Source organism: Aptenodytes forsteri, unplaced genomic scaffold (assembly GCF_000699145.1).
Source record: "Aptenodytes forsteri isolate BGI_AS27 unplaced genomic scaffold, ASM69914v1 Scaffold55, whole genome shotgun sequence".
Classification (NCBI taxonomy): Eukaryota; Metazoa; Chordata; class Aves; order Sphenisciformes; family Spheniscidae; genus Aptenodytes; species Aptenodytes forsteri.
Genome location: NW_008796063.1, coordinates 8,016,001 through 8,034,370, shown reverse-complemented (window position 1 = coordinate 8,034,370; position 18,370 = coordinate 8,016,001). Strand labels below are relative to the sequence as shown.

The 18,370-nt window shown below is 47.2% G+C and overlaps 1 protein-coding gene across 1 annotated transcript in view; it reads right to left on the bottom strand.

Moving 5' to 3' along the window:
- Positions 1–7,995: 7,995 nt before the first annotated feature.
- Positions 7,996–18,370, bottom strand: part of LOC103904874 (cytochrome P450 3A24) — a 13,762-nt gene continuing 3,387 nt past the window's right edge. Inside the window, exons 4-13 of the mRNA XM_009286404.1 lie at positions 17,582–17,681; positions 17,043–17,156; positions 16,353–16,441; positions 15,598–15,746; positions 14,965–15,092; positions 14,535–14,619; positions 13,384–13,544; positions 12,943–13,169; positions 11,306–11,468; positions 7,996–9,144 (exon numbers count right to left, since the gene is read on the bottom strand). Of these exons, the coding sequence (XP_009284679.1) occupies positions 9,049–9,144; positions 11,306–11,468; positions 12,943–13,169; positions 13,384–13,544; positions 14,535–14,619; positions 14,965–15,092; positions 15,598–15,746; positions 16,353–16,441; positions 17,043–17,156; positions 17,582–17,681 (1,312 nt within the window). The 3' untranslated portion in view covers positions 7,996–9,048. The remainder of the gene's footprint in view (positions 9,145–11,305; positions 11,469–12,942; positions 13,170–13,383; positions 13,545–14,534; positions 14,620–14,964; positions 15,093–15,597; positions 15,747–16,352; positions 16,442–17,042; positions 17,157–17,581; positions 17,682–18,370) is intronic.

The window sequence follows — 18,370 nt, the reverse complement described above, 5'->3', positions numbered from 1 at the left end:
TCCTAAAAAGAGGAAAATGATTGCCCCATTCTGGATGCCAAAGAGGCGTTTGGGTTAAGAGCAGAGCTGCCCAAGGAGTTTTACTGGGTGGTAGCAGAGGCAGCAGAACGTGGATGAAAAATGAGGCAGCAGGAAGAGGGGTTTGGTGCATGTTGTTGTTTTGATAGCATACCTAATTTTGGCCAGAATAAAAACTCAGACTGCTTTAGTTGCAATGAGGTGATGGGTTTGTAGCCTATCCTACAAAACCTGAATGTGTTTTGTACAAAGTGTGCCATAGCAATGAGAGGAATCAATACAGAGGTGCCTCTGTGTGTGCATGTTTTATATTAAGACCTAGTTGATGACTTCTCGTCATTTGAAAGAAATGTTCAGCCTCAGTGCTTGGAATTATCCAGCTGCAGCATTTTCTACTCAATCCAATCTCCAGTTAATTTGAGCCTTCATTTATCTTGAACAAAGCCTCCTAATAAAAACATTTGTATTACAAATGATACACTTGATCAATGGGATTGCTTTAGGCAAGTATTTGATAATTTGAACACCAGCTATAAAAAATTCTCATTTAATCAATGTAGCTGGCCAAAATTTGGAGCGAGAGAAAGCCCCAAATCTGTACATCACTAAACAAGCCAGACTATAATTAAATATCAGGTTATTTAGATGTTCTTACCAACAGTATTGTTGAAACTGGCTAGTGTAATCTGTGTGATATTAGCCCTAATTATTTTCGGTGACACGATTAATTATTTAGTTCTCTCAAAGTGACAAGAATGGAATGAATCAAAATAAGAAGCTGGCTGGGCAGGGAACTATTCATTTTCCTTCAACCCTGTAATTCCTTTGGTCAAATCAATGAGATTAATATGCAGATGGAAAAAGCCAATGAACATACACATGAACAGTATCCAGGTCCCATGCAGGTCAGTAGATGATATTAGACCCTTCGCAGCCCTCGGGAGCATTCAGGTCTGCTGTGTTTCTGAGATGGCTTTTCAAACATGAGAGAGCTTCAAGGTCACGGGCTGCTCTGCTATGGGTGGTATGTTCCCCTCCCCCAGGCTCGGGTCTGCAGTAGGAAACATTATCCCCTGGCAGCCAAAGTGGATTTCTGCTTTATTGCATCTGCTGCTATCCCTGGATGCTTTAAGAAGCAATCACGGTGCTTGGAATTTTAGCCTGTGTTTATTTTCATTAATGGTGGTATTAATCAGCATTTTCCTCTGGTCTCCACAGACCACTCAGGGATGCTTTTGGAAAGCAAAGACAAATTCCAGGTCAGGATTCCTGTTGTTTGCTATTATTATATGTGAAAAGTGAAATCATTCCTCTCTTTGCTCAGATTTGTGCATGAACACGCTGAAAAACTTCTAGTAGCTCCAGCATCCCTCCTGCACCCTGGTCAAAGAGCTTCATTTTGACATGGTTACCAGCAGATGGATTATGAAAAAAATTCAGAAAGTCTAAAAAATGTTCAAGTGTATATCAGGCTATTTTATTTCGTTTCTCCCACTCTTTTAAATCAGCATTTTTAGGGCTTCATTTAAAATGGAAGACCAGGAAGCAGCGTAGTGAAGACTCTCTCCTGTCACATTGTGCGCCGAGTTGTACAACACAACAGCCTCAAATCTCTTTCAATCTGTCAGTTATTTCCCTCTAGAAACTTTTTTTTGCTGTATTGTCTTTGACTGTTATTTATTTACTTGGTTAGTTGACTTCAAGGGACATTTCTCCTGGCTGGATAAAGACATTTTACAAACAAATGCATGGAAACATTTTTGATAACGCTGCAGAAACAGCCAACGCGCTGGGTCCCCGTGGGCAGGTAATGCTTTGTGTCATTCGGCAGCCACCGCTCTGCTCGATTAAGGAACAGCATTTTTCACAGCCAGCGCGGCTGCTACAACAACCGGCCCCAAGCAGCGGCGAGGACCAAAGCGGGATGAATTAAAGGGCTGTTCAAGGTTCCACAGGGCTCTAAGGACTCCCCTGGGGAGGATAAAAAAGAATTAGAAAGGGTTTTTATTGACGAGGATATGTTGCTTGTGTTTTGATATGCGCACAAAGGAGTGTAATTGTAAGTATGGGGAGGAAGGTTCTGCATGGCTGAAACTATCACCATTTGTACCCTGTGGAGAGTTAAAAAACCCCTCAGCTAAGAACTTGGGTAGACACTCTACCTCTTGTAGTGTCTTACAAGCCACCCCAAAAGGCCCAAGGCCCGAATAAGGGTTAGTAAATAGGCAGAAAGGGTTTATAAAGCAGCAATAGATAACGAATATTCCCCCCCCCCCCCGTTTCAAAGAGCTCCACGTCTCCTGCAGCACCCCGAGACACTGAGAGCGGAGGAAAGATGCCCATCACCACCAGCAAAACATGTTCTGCAAAAAAAAACACCTTTGGATGAGTCTGCAGCTGCCAAAGGAGAAGCAAACACAGCATAGGCATCCGTTCAGCATCTGGAGAGGAGAGAATCTGCTTCGAGACACCCCGACGTTTACTTTGAGTGAGAAATCATTGCTTTAGCTGTAATACTTCACAAGCGAGACATATCAAGTGAATGGAATCCACACAAATGAGGTCGTTAGCATAACCGAATATGCTCTTCATTCCTTCAGGAATGAAAAATATGAGTAATTCCCTGGCAAGGCCCAATTACGGTCTGCCAGCACTAGCACATGGGTTATATCTATTATGAAATAATAAGATAACATTAATAAGATTCCCAGAAAGAACAGTAGACAGCCAGTCTCCCAAACGCGTACAACTGGTCTAACTATTCAGGCTGTCTCCTGCCTGCAGAGCTCAACACTTGCCAGGTCTTTCTTGTCATCTTCAGTGGGAAAAGTTCAGGTCTACCAGCTTTTAAGCAAGAGGCTCCAAGTGGGAAATAGGGCGAGAGCTCTGGGAGTGCTGAGAAACACCGAGTAGCTGCTCTCTTTTAAGGAGTTTCAGTATCAGACATAAATGTAAGAGCTATGGCAAACAATCATACTGCTCATGAAATGTTACTGTAGATACAGAGCGATGCCGGCAGCTGTATATTGGGTTGTTAACCTGAGTGCACAAGCACAGCTCAGACATGTGCCGGCGGTGCTTTCAGCCTCTCGCTCCGAGGGCGGCTGAATAATCCTCTTTTAGCCCATTTCCTTGCGTCCTGAGGGTAACGACCCTGCATGCACCCACAGCATCCAGACCTGTTTCATGGGGGTATCAGCACAGGCAAGGAATTGGGGCCCGTGGTCTTTCAGATGAACGTCACCCCCCCTTCCTGAGATACCTATGGAGGTAAGCTTAGGGAAAAAAAATAGACAAAGACATACATATAGTTGAGCATAACATCACAGGTTGCTCAGAAGCCTGGTAGGACAGGAGGCAGCTGTGATCTCCATCACTGTAATTCAGCAAGATGCATCTCAGACACTGGCAAGGAGCAGCCAGCTCTCCAGGACCAAGGACACGCTGATATCAGCAGTCAGATACTGCAAGTTTGGCAGGTGGCTAAATTGGCTCCACAGCCTCGCCGGCCCTTGTGGATGAAGGGAAGATGCCGAGTCTCAGCACAGAGGGCTGTAATGAGGATTAATAAGGCGTGTGAAGACGCTCTGTAATTGTCCGGCTGGCTGTTTCCTTTGCACCTTATGTTATCATTTATGCTCGTGCAAAGTGGCTGTAAAATGCTCCAGGTCTGATTCAATATAACTCCGCAGGCTCTTCGTACAGGTGTAAATTGCTCTGTGACGTTCAGGGCACTGTCTAAATGGAAACGAATCTGATCATCCCTGTTGTCTTTTTTTTTTCTGTAAAATCCTCTGCAGCCAATTGAACACTTTAATGCCCAATAAACTGCAAAATATCAGGTATTTCACGCATAAACTTACTCCCCAGAAACAGAATTTGCAGTGCCCCAAGGTGGGCTGAAGCTGCATCAAGACGCCGTGGCTGGGCCACCAGCACTGTGGTCCTGTGGGCTGGCAGCCGCCCACACCCATAAGACCAAGCAGAGGAACATTCGCATCATAAACCTCAGGGGCTGGTGCACAGTGACAGTGAGTCTGAACCCAGGAGAAGCCATGAAAAATGAGGTAACAACATAATTTTGGAGGGAATGGGCAAAAAACAATGCCTGACCTTGCCCAGACATAGGAAAAAACAACTGCAAACCTATGGCAGCTATAAAATGAGTCAGAACTAAAACGTATGAGTTGATATTACAGGGAATAACCCTTAAGAGGTGGAAGGCTTTGACAGACGCGCTCCTACAGGTAGCTTCAATCCCTGGCAGCTGCAAGGCTTCAATAATGAATGTCAGACTGCTGGCCAGCTGCGAGGGGAATAAACATCTATTTGCCTTCAGTGGAAGTAGCATCAGTTTGACATATGACATTCAAATGATATGAACTTTAAAAGAGTGGTTAAATGACTGCTGTTTGACTTGAGACCTTGAATCCACCGAAGCAGCATCGCAGCCGTTTACCTTAGCTCTGTGGGAGACTGAATCACTGGGCTTAAAAATGAGAGATCAAAGTGTTTCTGCAAATTCAGTCCACGGTAAGTCGTGTGTCCAGCCGATAGCATACATGTGCCTGAGTGACTAGAGGTGTAAAGACGGGTCCTCCTGTTAAGGTGATGCTGTCGTGTCCTTTGACACCGCATATGACTGCTGCTGGCACAGGCGGGACTGAAGAGCCACAGAGGTGTGTCTGTGCGACAGACAGATGGGAGAGGGTGGGGGGGACGAACTTTGGGGCCCTGGGATGGAATGGGGTGAGAAAGAGGGGGTCTCTCCACCTGCTCCCATCCCGCAGTCTGGCACCCCTTCTTCTGGCATCCTCTACCTCCTGGTAGAGATGGTTGACTCCTCTTTGAGGCTCTTCTGCATTTTGCCTTGCAGGACTCCAGCCCAGCCTGTGCCGTGTCCGTCACCAGCTCATTTTTGAGTTGTCTAAGAAATGAGCGCTGCAAAGAATTTACCTCTCTATTTTAGGAGACCTTATGTGTTATGCACAGTGTTACATAACACAGAAGTGTTATGCACTTCTTACATTAGCCTTTCAGCTTAATACCAGCAGTCATAGCACTTTTATAACCTACCTGCTGAAGTGCTTTTGCTCACAGTTCTCACACTAAAACAAAAGCTCAGGAGCAAAGCTGCTGCAGGAAAAAAATCACCGCTTCCTGACCTTTAGGCAGACTCTGTGGGCTGATTATTCTATTGATTTTAACCAAATCGAGCATTCAATAAGGGTGTCCGGAGGCCTGTCTCTCTTCAGCAGTGGGTCCAGTACAGCACCAGCAGCAATAATACAGACAACCTCTATGCAAGCCTGGGTCAGGGTCAGGAAAGCTCCAAGCGCCTTGCAAATTGCGCCAGGCACGACCACTCTACCCGGGACCGGCCGGGGGACCCCCAGCTCGCCAACTCACGCAGCGATGGCAGAGGACCGAGAGCCAGCGAAGCACTCGAACACGTTAAGCCTGACAGCGATACAACTTCAATGAGTGAGCACCATGTTAAGTGCAAGTGGGTGGTCTCACTTGAAACCAGCCTAAATAATTGAAGCATGAGTGAATGGGGCCAGATTTGAATGATGCAACTTGATGGTGAACTATCCTTACAGAAGGAGCTGTTGCTAAGCTGAAGCTATGTTTGTGTTAAGAAGTGGTGCTGTGCTATAGGAGGGGGATATGTAGAGCAAAGGAGTTGATGCTGAGGACCCTATATTCGTCCTATATGTTTTTTAGGGGGACTTGCTTCAAGCTGTCAGCAGCTGGAGCACGTTAGATAAGCTGAAGCACTTCTGCTTTAGCGTCATCCAAAAGGAAACCCATTTGCTCACTCTGTGACCTTGCTGTGATCTGAATCGAAGCATGGCATAAGGTGGATGCACGCCAACGCTCACTATTGCCTAGCTGTAAAAAATTTTTTAAAAAATTTTACATGCAGGTAAACTGAGGCACGCAGCTGTTGAAGAGCACAGCTCTATTTCCCTCTAGCTACGGGGGAGTGGTGCATGCTCGTTACCCCCGGAAATCGGACCAGAAAGGGTTCACATAGAACAACCCCCAAATAGCTGCTCAGTCTGGAATAAAGCCAAGAAACAGTGTCCTGTGTGCTGTGCCTGCTGGAACACTCACTGTATCCGAGTGATTCCCCACTGCAAGGTCACCCCCAGCTACTCCACAAAGCCAAAATCCGATGGCAAACCTCCCTCTAAGACAAGTAGGAACCGGCAAAGGTGTGCACTTTCTGCTCTTAAGCACAACCGAAGTCAGTGAAATGAAGACGAGATTTGGCACGCCTCAGCATCATTTTGTCCCTTGCCAGAGTCCCGCGCAGGTGCCGGGAGATAAAGCAGGGCTGTGCGTTCGCCGGTCGGTCTCTCCGCGGGTACGTCGGTGCTGCTGGTCGCAGCAGCCTGCTCACCCGCTTCATCGGCACGGGATGCCAGCGGATGAAGATGCCTTTGAACAGAGATGAGAGAGGCTGAAATCCTTTGACACCTGCAAGTGAACTGTATATTACCAAAATGTTAAGCAGCTTTGTGAGAGAGATTATCCTGAAGGATGTTTTCCGTAGTGTTGACATTTGCATGTGAGTGATTAATTCCACCACAGGCGTGGAGCGAGGAGGCAAAACCCTTCCCTCGCTGCCAACCGGGCAAGCTATGGCCTTTGCTCCAGCAAGGTTATTAATTCATCCCTGACCTGTGACACTGTGTGTGACTTTGTCACCCTCATCTTCTCGGTCACCTCTCAAGGCAGAGACCTGAGGATTTTCCATGCCCCTTTTTGTGAACCGCTGTGACGGTGCAGGCACTTTTCGGCTGTTTGTTCTCCAGGGCTCTGACTGCTTCTATATTTTGTTGTTCTCCCCTGAGATGTGCCATCACAGTCAAACACAGTGCCATGGCTTTAAAAAAGGGACAGTAACAGCTGAAAATGAAGACAAATTGTCACTTTTGTACATTGGTGGCTGAAGGGAGCTGCACTGCTGCAGGTTACGAAGGCAGAAGGGGAAGCCGTGGCTGCCCGAGCTGCTGGGAATTTTCTAACCCTCTCACCCAGCTCACTGGTGACTCTCTAGAGAAGCAGCCTTACTCTTCCCCTTACGCTTCCAGGCAAGGGTGTCTTTCGCAGGGGAGTTTAATCTACTGCAGAAAGGTTATTATGTCTCTTTTGGGGTTTTCTACTCAATTCCTCAAAAATATAGAAAGGAAATACAAAAAGAATATATCTATCTATCTAAGAATACAAAAGCAATATAAAACCTCCTGTCTGGCGACTAAAGTTCCTCAGCCCAATTTTGCAATGGAAAACACCTCACACCATCAATGGCTCTGCTCAGCTATTTATTTCGGACTGGGATATCTTAAACGCCGCACCTCCAGAAGCAGTTCTTACTACTGATGGTACACATGGGGTAACGCCTTGGATTCATTCAGGATATGATGAGTTTTCATCCTCTAGGAATGCAAGCAGCATTATACATGGTAGTGACTGGGTTAGATACATATGCACATGCAAGTATTTCACCCAGCGCTGAAATTTGACAGCTTGGAAGCAGAAGACATCCTCCTGTGGAAGGGTACACTGAAGCAGGTGCATGAGGTGTTTAGGAGAGAGCATGGAGAGCATTTACACCCTGCATGAAGTCAGCTGGTTGCAGCACGGAGCAGATGCTGGAATCAAAGCCCTCTGCTTTCACAGAAAGACAAATGCTGGCTGAGACCAGCAAGGCTGTGCCCTCAGTAATTTGTGGTGCTACAAGGTGACGGTGGAAGAATGAACTGCAAGAGAGGACTTCTATCTCCACTCTGTGGCACTGATTTTTGAGGCAGAGGGACTTCCTTTGAGAATCCCACCAAAGAAGTGAGGAAGCCCAGCTGGGAGACGTGATGAGACCACATCGTTGTCTGGCCAATGGCTTATGAGCCCTACAGATGGATTCACTTGTGTGTAGAGGAAAGAACAGAATCAGAGACTGGCATCAGCTGGTTACAGAAGAGGTAAGTGAGCTTTTTATTGCAGTTAGCCCTCCAGTAGCAGTTTCTGGAGGAATAATATGAAATGTGAGCATACAGGTCTTCTAGAATCTACAAAAATGACAAAGTCTAGCAAGACTTTCCAGCTCTCAATAGCCGAAGGCAACACCTTTCTTCCTGACTAGGGTTCTCCAGGACATCTGAAGGCTCTCAGTGCTGCACCCTGCATCATTATTAATTCAGTTAAGCTGGTCTTACAATGGCCTAATATAAATCAGAGATTAAAAGGTGTTATGACAGCAGTATAGATGGTGCCTGTGTTGACAGTCCCTTCTATGGGAGATGGCTGCACGCCCATGGTAAAATAAGCAAACAGGCAGGGCACTTCTCTCCCATTCTGCAAATCTCCAGTCATTAGGAGTAACTGCTTATCTCTGGGCTCCTCCAGTTAACTCATCTGCAATGTGAATCATGCAAAAGCCATCTAAAACCATAAGAAAATCTAAATAAATCAGCATCAGAAAATTTGCCGCAGGCATTCATTCCTGCAAGGATGTGACCACTTTAACACTTGTCAGGGTCATAGCACACAGCTGAGGAAATAGCCCTGGACAACTCTGCATTCCCACAAGAATAAAACCAGAAGACATACAGAGTCACCCAGCAGGCAGTAGGAATAGGAGCAATGGTAGCATTACTTAACTATGTGCAATTTGCTCTCCCTATCTTGATTTGAATTACACTGCCAGAAGAGACTGACAGTGTCTGGAATCAAATTGCTTAGAAAAGTACCTCTTCAGAGGGAGAGAAAAAAATGCCCAAATAATTTGAGTGCAAATGGTCTTGCAAAATGCCTATTGTGATCAGGGACAGCAGGACCTGGGGCTCGTGTTCATTAGGATAATGCTCATGTATTTATGCTGGGCCAAACCCCTCAAGCCCTGTTGTGAAATGGGGGGTTGCACCACTGACATTTCTACAGCGCACACATCAACCTGAGTCTCCTCTCAAGAGTTAGAGGAGGCACCATCGAACAGCAGCCTCTGATCTGTTCCTGCTTCCTTCACTTCTCCAGATCAGCATGGGCTCTGGGGACCATCTTCAGGACGATGGGCTTCTTTGGTTGCATGAAACCTTTTGTGTTCAGAACCAGCGGGATCTTGAGCAGGAGGCAAAAAACCAAAATAGCCATGTAAGCTGGGAAAAAGGACAGTCATGACACTGACAGGACCCCTACAGCCCACATACATCTCAGCCAGCCCTTGTTTTCAACGCATTTCCTAACTTACAGGTGCACTTATAGCAGGACTATCACTATTGCTCATGCAAAACAGCTACGAGCTAGGGTTTAATAGCCCTCAGCTCTTGAGTAAACTGGTTAGTGAATTCTGGCTTTCACATGGCATGGTAGGAAGAGCTCGGTGCACTGATCAACAGGCTGCACGTGGAGGGAAAAGCAGCCAAAATCCACCTGGGGAGCTGCAGCTAAGGAGGGGCATGCAGTGCCATTTTGTTTAATGCTGAAGTGTGTCAGTGCTAAGGGGAGCTAGATCGTAATGGGAGCTGGAGAAGCAATAAGCTCTCCGGGAAGAACGAAACTAAGATTGCTGCTCAGATTGAATACTAAAGAAAAAGCATCCTCACACAGAAAAGCAAGAGGCTCCCATGGGTAGGCTGGAAATCTCAATAAAAAGAACATTTAAAGCGGGTGTTGGAAGGAGTCATCTTGCAGGGGAGGGAAGAGAGTTTTACCAAGTCTCCCCCGTCAATTCGATGCTGCTCGTATCCCAGCTCTCCTTCTCCCCATCAGGACAAAGGTGATACACCCCCAGCCCGACAAGCTACATTAAAATCCCCATATCCCAGTAAGCTTTGTTTCGGGAAATTTAAGCAATGTGGCTCGGAGCCCAATGTGCCATCAGTGGAGGAGTGAGAGGAGGCTGCAGCTTCCATATACATATTCCAAGGGGATGTTCTGGCATGAATTTTTCCCTCCCGCTCTTATCTCATGTACATGACATCTTCTGTAGAAAAAAGGGCTGAAAGAGCCCCATAAACTTATGGGCACCAATAATACAATACATATTTAACTCGTCTCCTTTTAATTAAAGGCAGTTATAAAAAGAATCAATTTTATGGATTGCAGAGGACTAGAAAAATGTCATTAGACTCGGGGGAGGGTGGATAGGTCACTGCATTGTTAATGGACTATTACAGTCTTTCACCTCCAGGTTACTAGTTGAGTTGCAATCTGAATCTGCAGAGATTCCAGCCGAGCACCCATGCCAAGTAACAATTTAATAAGGATTTTTCTGTTTCTTACAACAAATGTCCTTTGAATACACTTGCTGCCGCCTCTGCTCTGGTTTCCCAAGCTCGCCTCATGAACGAAATGTATTAATGGCACAGGCTTTTGCAGCAGTCAGTGCAGAGAGCCGGGTCGGGGCTGGAAACTAACACCAAACATAGTGCTACCTGCCTCTGAGTCACCGGGAGTTGCCATGTTTTCAGGAGGGCTTGCTTGACATATAGTTTCCAACAGCCATCGCATTTACTTTATGTCAAACAGCCCCACCTTGCAGGGCCTGTCCCACCAGTACCGCATGCGGCATTCGCTGGGATGCCGGGCAAAACCAAAACCTGGAGGGATCCTGCCTAGCCTCAAAGGGGGAGAGGGTCGCCAATTCAAATTTAGCTCAGATTGCGCTTGCTTGAAAATTGTTAGCCTTTAAGAGACTGCCTGGTGGCCCGTAAGAGATGAATTTTGGTGTCTTGGGATTTCTCACAGAGAATAAACATGTTTGTGTGGCAAAGCGCAGCTTTGGAGCGGGCTGGGGGGATATTCCCTTTCTGCTCGCTGGAGCAGGGTCTTCCTAAGCCGGGTCAAGGCAGACTGGCAGTGCACCATGGGGGAGCGAGCACCCTACAACTTAGGTACACCCAAAGAGAGGCAAAGGACTTTGGGGATTTCAGCCTGACATACTCCACCAACATTAAATTTGCTTCTGTAGAGGCTTAAAAAAATGTATCAGTAACTTGTGGTAAACCATTTAAATTAACTGAGAAGATTTAAATGCAGTTATTCCCATATGCCTCTCCAATCCACAGTGAAATCTTCCTCCCCGATCTCTGTGTGAAGTAGTAAAACCCAAGTCTACAGGCAAGGTTCAGTGGTCTCTGAACTCCTTGGGGAAGAGAGGTATTTAATGTGCATGTGAGAAAGTTCCCTACTTGTCCTGAGATGTAGGCAAGAGAGCGTGCAGGACCATCTCAGTGGGACTAAAGGGCAGGTAATAAAACACATCATCCCATATCCTCACCGGAGTGTCTTTGCAGGTTCTGAATGAGAAGTTTTGCAACAGGACAACCATAGCCACTTTCACGATGAGGAGAGCAAACCTCATTCCTATGCAGTTCCTGGGGCCAGCCCCAAATGGCAGGAAGGTGTAGGGGTCAATAGACTCTTTGCTCTCTTTACTGAACCTGTTTATAACAAAAAAAAAAAAAAAGTTAGAAAGAGCTACTGTTCCAGGATATGTCAGCTTTCAGATCTGAAGTGACGAGAGGTCTGGGAAGGCAAAAGCTTTTTGTGTTTCTGTATGTATTAGAAGAACCCAGCTAAGTCCCTTATTTCTGTCTCAATAGGTACCTTATGCCTCTGCTTTTATCCTGCTGCTTGGAGTTGGCTGTGCATCTCCAGATGCATCAGGTGAACAGGGAATACCTGAAATATGCTAATGGATTTCATAGCTACACTTTTCTCAGAACTCCCTCTCAGCTCAAAAACTAAACCCGGATTTCCAACCCTAAACCACACAGGTCCACAGCTTCACGTCTTCCCTTTAGATCAAAGGACTGAGCAAACACAAAGACGTTCTCCCCTTGTGTGACTAAAGGGAAGGTTGCCTTTGAGACATGCCAGCCATTCCTCTCCTCATCATGAAAAACAGGGAAGAACAATCAGTTTCACAGAGAAATTTGCCGCTGAGCAGTTTCAGTAATACTGCTTAGTGATCAGTTAGTTTTCATGTCAGAAAGCTTTTCATTCCCGGTGCCTGAGGTCCAGGTACAAACCTCAGCCATGCTAAGTCAGCAGTGAAGTATCTCACTACTGAGACACCAGCACATCCCACTGATGAACTCCCAGCAAGGCAAGTGATCCCTAAAGAGCTCCTGTCCAGCTACCCATGCCCAGTTTGTCAACTGGAGTAAGGATGCAGCTACTGGAGCAACTGGTGTAACACGCCCATTGCGAGAGTACTCCCATTTGAGTGGTTCCTTCTGCATTCAACACGAGGTGACTGTAGGGGTCCATAGGGGATTTCAGCAGCACCCATCTCCCTCCCTAACTTCTGCCTGATACTGCTGCCACGTTTTGTCTCAAAAGTCATCACATCTCCACACTGGGGTTAGCTTCCAGGGGCATTTCAACTCCTGATGCAAGGGCACAGATCTGGTCCTGCTCTCTCTGGACCAGCCCTCAGCGTCTTTGTGCCACTTGAAGACTGGCAGGCCCAGGGTCTCCTGGGTCTGCCTTGGGCTATCGCCTCATTTCGCAGGGTCTGACAGAGACTCCTAAGCAAGGATTTTTTCATAACTTGAGTTGAAAATTAAGTTTTATTTCCTACCTGTCTTTGCCCTTCCACTGCTGATTTGCACGGCATTGTGCCAGTCACCCAATGGCTCTTGTTTTAATATCTGGCCATAAACCCCTCAGTGTTACAGCTGCTGGGAGCTGCTCTCACTGTCGCTCCCTTCAATGCAGTTAATTAAATTCCATGCACAGTTTATGGATGTAGATCATAAAACTCCCCTCACGGTAATGCTGGGACTAGATGTCAGACAATGATAAATGCCTAATTTAAATGTTATAATCATGCATTCCCCACTTTCCCTGCCATTTCCACTCCCAGGGCTGAGGTTGAGCGTGCAGCTATTCCCCCTGCCTGTCCCTCACCTCTCAGGCCTGAACTCCTCTGGCTCCGGCCAGTACTCCGGGTCACGATGTAGCACGTAGGCTGGGATCATGACTACCACGCCCTTTGGAATGGTCACACCATTGAGCTCCACCGTCTTCTTGCAGATCCTCTCAAGCCGGCTCCCAGGGGGGTAGAGCCGGAGGGATTCGTTCACCACCATATCGAGGTACTCCATCTGCTTGATGGCGTTGTATGTGGGAGTAGCCTGGGGAGAGGAATCAGGATGGCTATGAACACGGGACTTCGCTCCCCACCCCAACACCCCCGCAACGCTTCCCCTTCAGGCATCAGAGACCAGAGGAGGGGAAATCTCAGTGCCAGCACCTCCTCCACTCTGTTTTGTTTCCAACCTGGCTTTTGGCTCAGGGTCTACAAGGTACAGGTGGGAACAACCCCAGCATCTCCCCACCTTCCTTTACCTTGTTGGGCAGGTTTGCATCGATCTCGTCCTGGAGTCGTTGCTGCACGTCAGGGTGGGTGGCCAGGTTATATGATATGTAGCTGAGGGTGGAGCTAGTGGTCTCATAACCAGCAAGGACAAAGATAAGAGCCTGGGCCAGAATCTCCTCATCACTTAATGCTGAAAAGAGGCATAAAAGCACATGCAAGAAGCTGAAAACTACAGTGATCAACCCTTGGGAATTCAGGATCCCACTCATCAATCTAGGCAACGCTATTCATACCTCTTAACAGTTGGCAAAGGAAACATCCAGCTAACCCTCTGGTACCACAAAGGGGAGGGTCTGGCACTGTTGTACAGCCAGAAAACTGCTGTCAAAATCAGCAGTGTAACATTGCTTTCTTTAAGAGCAGAATCAGGGTATGTGCAGCCTGAGCCTGATTCAGAAAGTCTCTGCTATCTTCTGGGACCATGCTCCTGGGCCAAAAAAAATAGGGGCACATGCCAGGAAAAATCAGAGATGAAGAGATGTCCAGCAGCTCCTCTAAGCCACGAGGTGGGCCTTGCGCTGCTGAGGGATTAGTAGCCCTGAGCATAATGTGGCATTGTTAATAAGGAAAATACAGGATTTAACGCTGGTACTGCAGTAGTGTCCAAGCGCTGCCAGGATGCAGCCTGCACTGCAGGCTGCCGTACAAATACCCTGTCCTGGCACCTCAAAAGTTTGCAAGCATCCTGCCTTGACTGAGGTTGATGGACTGGGCCTGTGCCTTGGCTGAGCCATTATTTTCTAAATCTAACAGTTTACCTAGGATGAGGAACAGAGATGAGCTCACAGATGAGCAAGGTACGTGCAGCATATGTGCTTTGTGTGCTTTATGAAACACAGCCAACTTCGCTGGCTTTCGGAGAAGATAAAATAAGAAATGGGAGTAAGGAGATATTCACTCTGTTTGCTCTTTGTTGCACAAACAGACCTCAGGATTTATCCCAGGAAATGGGATATAATAAAATATGGCTGATATGTGATAAACATCATTACGGCCCAACTACTGAGACCTTGAATCTCGCGTAGGATTAATGCCTAAAATCCTCTCCTACTTCCTTCCTTTAACCGCACGAGGAACTACCGTGCTTTCTGCTGAGAGGAGGACAGATCTCAAGACATACATTTGTATGAGTCAGTCTCAGCAGACTTGGAGCTGTCATGTGAGCACTGCGAGTCAACCATGAGTTGCAGGAAATCAACCCGGTCCTACGGAGAAACAGAGGCAGTCAGAGAAGATGTGGGTGGGGAGGAGGCAAACCTTGTCTAGCACAAGCTCCTTGCTGAGACACCTGCTCCATTTGCAGCCCCACCAGCAGTCTCATGGCTTCAATGCATGTTGAGGTTCAGACTAGAGACCCTCTGCGAACACAGATACTTTCTCCACATGGAAGCCCAGGTGGGGCATGCTTCTGGCCCTCCCCAGATTTGATGAGCTGGGAGCTGTTATGGAGAGTAGGCGACACACCACAGCTTCTGAAGATGCTACCAGGTCCCTCCTGCACTCAGAAGGACAGCACAGTGAAGAGAAGAGGCCACCTGGGCTGGACTCACCGTGCTGCTGCCCTTTTCCCGTTCCTTCTTCATTTTTATGAAGACGCCCTTGAAGAAGTCCATGGCCTTTGAGGATAACAGTGTCACATTCATCTTTTCCATCACTGGGATAGCAAAGGGGAACAACACTAAAAGGAGAGAAGAGAACGATATATTTTAGCTCAAAGGGGCCCAAGAAACTAAAAACTGGCACAAAGCATAGAAAGGAGAGGGGTAAACCTGGACCCTGACCCCAAAAAATTGGTTTTTGTTTCCTTCAGCTCTCTTTTTACCTAACCATGGCTGGCATGCAATAGCACTTGAGAATCTCCTCCATATATCACTATATGGCCACAACGCCACAGTAAGTGCAGCCCTCTGTGACAGAGCAGCTCTCCATCGCGTCTCTGTAAACAGGGTCTCTGCTTGTAGGAGGATGCTGCAAAGACCCACATGGGTTATACAAATCTTGACTGTGGTTTCCCTGGGGAAATATTTCTACAGACCTGCTAGGGTGAATCTAATCCTGCAAAGCGCTAAGCAGCTCCCACATGGCAAAGAGGACTTAGAGCTACTAAGGGAGCTACCAGGAAATGCAGGTGGTCACCACCTCTGACATCGATTCAGGGCTGTATGAGATGAACTGTGTCATACCTGAGAATATGAACACAGGGTTTAGGAGACTGAAGTTGAGAAATTCCTTAATGTTGGTGACAAAGGGGTCATTGGGGTTGCTCATGGAGTCAATATTCACACTGAAAGAAGTGCTGGCCACCACATCCATGCTGTAGGCTCCAAAAATGCTAGGAAGAGAAGAAGAGAGAGTGAATGGGATGAACCCAACCAGCGTAGTGAATAAGAGCCCACCTAGGAACAATCCTTGATAGGGAATCCCTTGAGAGGGAATCTCTTTTAATCAAGGACTCAGTGCAGAGTCCTAACATAGTAGGTCCTGTCCTGATTTGGCAGTAACTGGCATTATACTTTCCCAAGTTTCCCCAGTTGCATTCATCCCCCAGTTTTTCTCAGTGTCAAAAACCTAGGCTGCAGTTGGAAAGCACTGTGGTCCGGGGTAACAAAGACTGTATTCTGATTTCCGTCTGTAAAAGAGATGATTGTAAAAATGGCATTAAAAAATACCATATCTTGCAGGGCTTCTGGAATGGCCCTACTCCTTCCTCAAAATACATCCCCAGAGAAATGAAACGGGGAATAGAGCACAGCCACCCCGTTTGAACAGAGCACAGCAAGCACACTGCTGAGGAACATACCATGCCCATGACCGCTATGGAATTTGCCTTCATAGTTGACAAGGGATCTACGCTGCAGGATGGAAAAGGCTCTCCAAAATGGCCCCTTCCCCACACTGAATACAAACTCTTTCCTGTCAGCCCCACACAGTTACTTACTCCTTCATGGTCATGAACTCATCATTAGCCACTTTCTTCTCAATGTTCTTCACTAATTTTTCACCATAGTGGTTAATGATAGGGAACATCTGAAATGAAAACCAAAGCAGAAGGCACTGTTGACTCTTTCACCTCCACCAAACAAGGCTGGGCAACTCCACACTGCCCTCTGCGACTTGCCCAGTCTTTGCCTTGTTGAGGAAGGGCAGGCATGGGGAAGGTATCGTTTCCAGGCCTCAGACATTGCTTTCTCTCATCTTAATAACCAGTCCACAGAGCTCATCTGACTATAATTGAGCAAGGTTCTCCTCCCAAAATCCACACGCAGCTCCCATTCCAGCTAAGCCTCCACTCCAGCTGGGAGTGAACATGGCTTCCAAGTGCATGGAAAGTGGGCATCCATGGTCTGAGTGATGTGCTTAGCAAGAAGAAAATACAGGTCATAGGGCCAACAGCCTCAGCCTGCAATACCTTGTGAGCCATTTCATCCCCCTGTACCCTTCTCCTGACTCCCTCCCCATTATGGTAGACAGCCACCGTGTTGCTGAACTGCACCCAACAACGCAGGTGCTAATGAATGTGGTCTTGACAAATGGGGTGACTTTCCCATTTGAGGGGAAGGTTTGTACTTGGAAATGGCCCAGTCCTCCTCCAGCTATTGATGCAAAGTACCAGTGGCCTCTGCTTTACCTCCTTCAGCTTCCCGCTGGTGAAGGTTGGAGACAGCACAGTGCGAATCCTTTTCCACTTCTCATCTTCAGCCACGCTGATGGCCGACTCCAGGATCCCGTTCAGACTGGAGTTCTGCACAAGGAGAATTTTACAGCAAAAGGGACACGGTTATACATGGAGATGGGTGAAGGTTTCCAGCCCCCTTCAACATGACAGCAATGCCAAACCCCCCCCCCACCACGAAGTGTTGACTTCGCCCCTGAAGTCCTATCAGGTCTACCTCAACCAGCAAACAACAGAAATGGAAATAAAAGTGTAAGAGTCATAAATGACATCAGTCCTAGGGTACATCCAGGCTGATGTCCCCATGTCCCAGCCACAGTGGCCTCTACACCTCCCTAGTTTTGTTGTTGGTACCATCAATAAACTGGGGCACAACAGAGAGCAACTACTTGCTGAAGGGCTCAGAGAAAGACAACAGAAACCAAGCAGAAACAGTTTCTTTCTTGCTCCATGCACTCTGTACTGGAGAGGAAAGCACAGGACTAGGTACGTACCCGGCGATTGGTAAAAACGGTATAGCACTCTTTCACCAGGATGTTTTTGATGAGGATGAGGTCCAAAACGATCAGCACAGGCTGCCTGCCATCAAAAATCCTAAGCCAAGAGAAACCCACAGTCAGTCCATCGCTCACGGTCAGTCGGAGCAAAAGCAGCCTGCTTCTTCTGTGGCCAGAGCCATGCACATTGACTATTGGAGCCCAGAGGGTTTGGGCCAGCTGAGTCCCCTCTGACAAAACAGCCAAAGGGATGAGGCTGAAACTGTTTTATTATGTAGTAAAACAGGAGAAAGGGAAAGAAAGTGCCAAACACAGACAGCATGAGCATTTCTAGCAATCGTCTGTGGTATTAAAGAGTTGCCAAAGCAGTGTGGGTTTAGATAAAAGGCAGCTTTTGCCATGACATTGATCCCCTGCACTTGGGCTGTCTGAGCTCTGTTTCCACAACTGGTAGCTGGAGTCAATAAATCCACACCGAATAGCCTACCTGTGGGGTAAAGAGATTTCTCTGCGTGGCCTACGAGGCAATGAGAGGGGAAAAACTCGTCTGTCTCCTCCATTTTCCAATCAACAGAGGCAGAAAAACTCTGTTTCCACAACTGGTAGCTGGAGTCAATAAATCCACACCGAATAGCCTACCTGTGGGGTAAAGAGATTTCTCTGCGTGGCCAATGAGACAATGAGAGGGGAAAAACTCGTCTGTCTCCTCCATTTTCCGAGGCAGAAAAAATTAAAAGCCATGGTGTGGGCTAAAGGGCAGGGAGCCTTGGGCCACAGCCGAGGGCA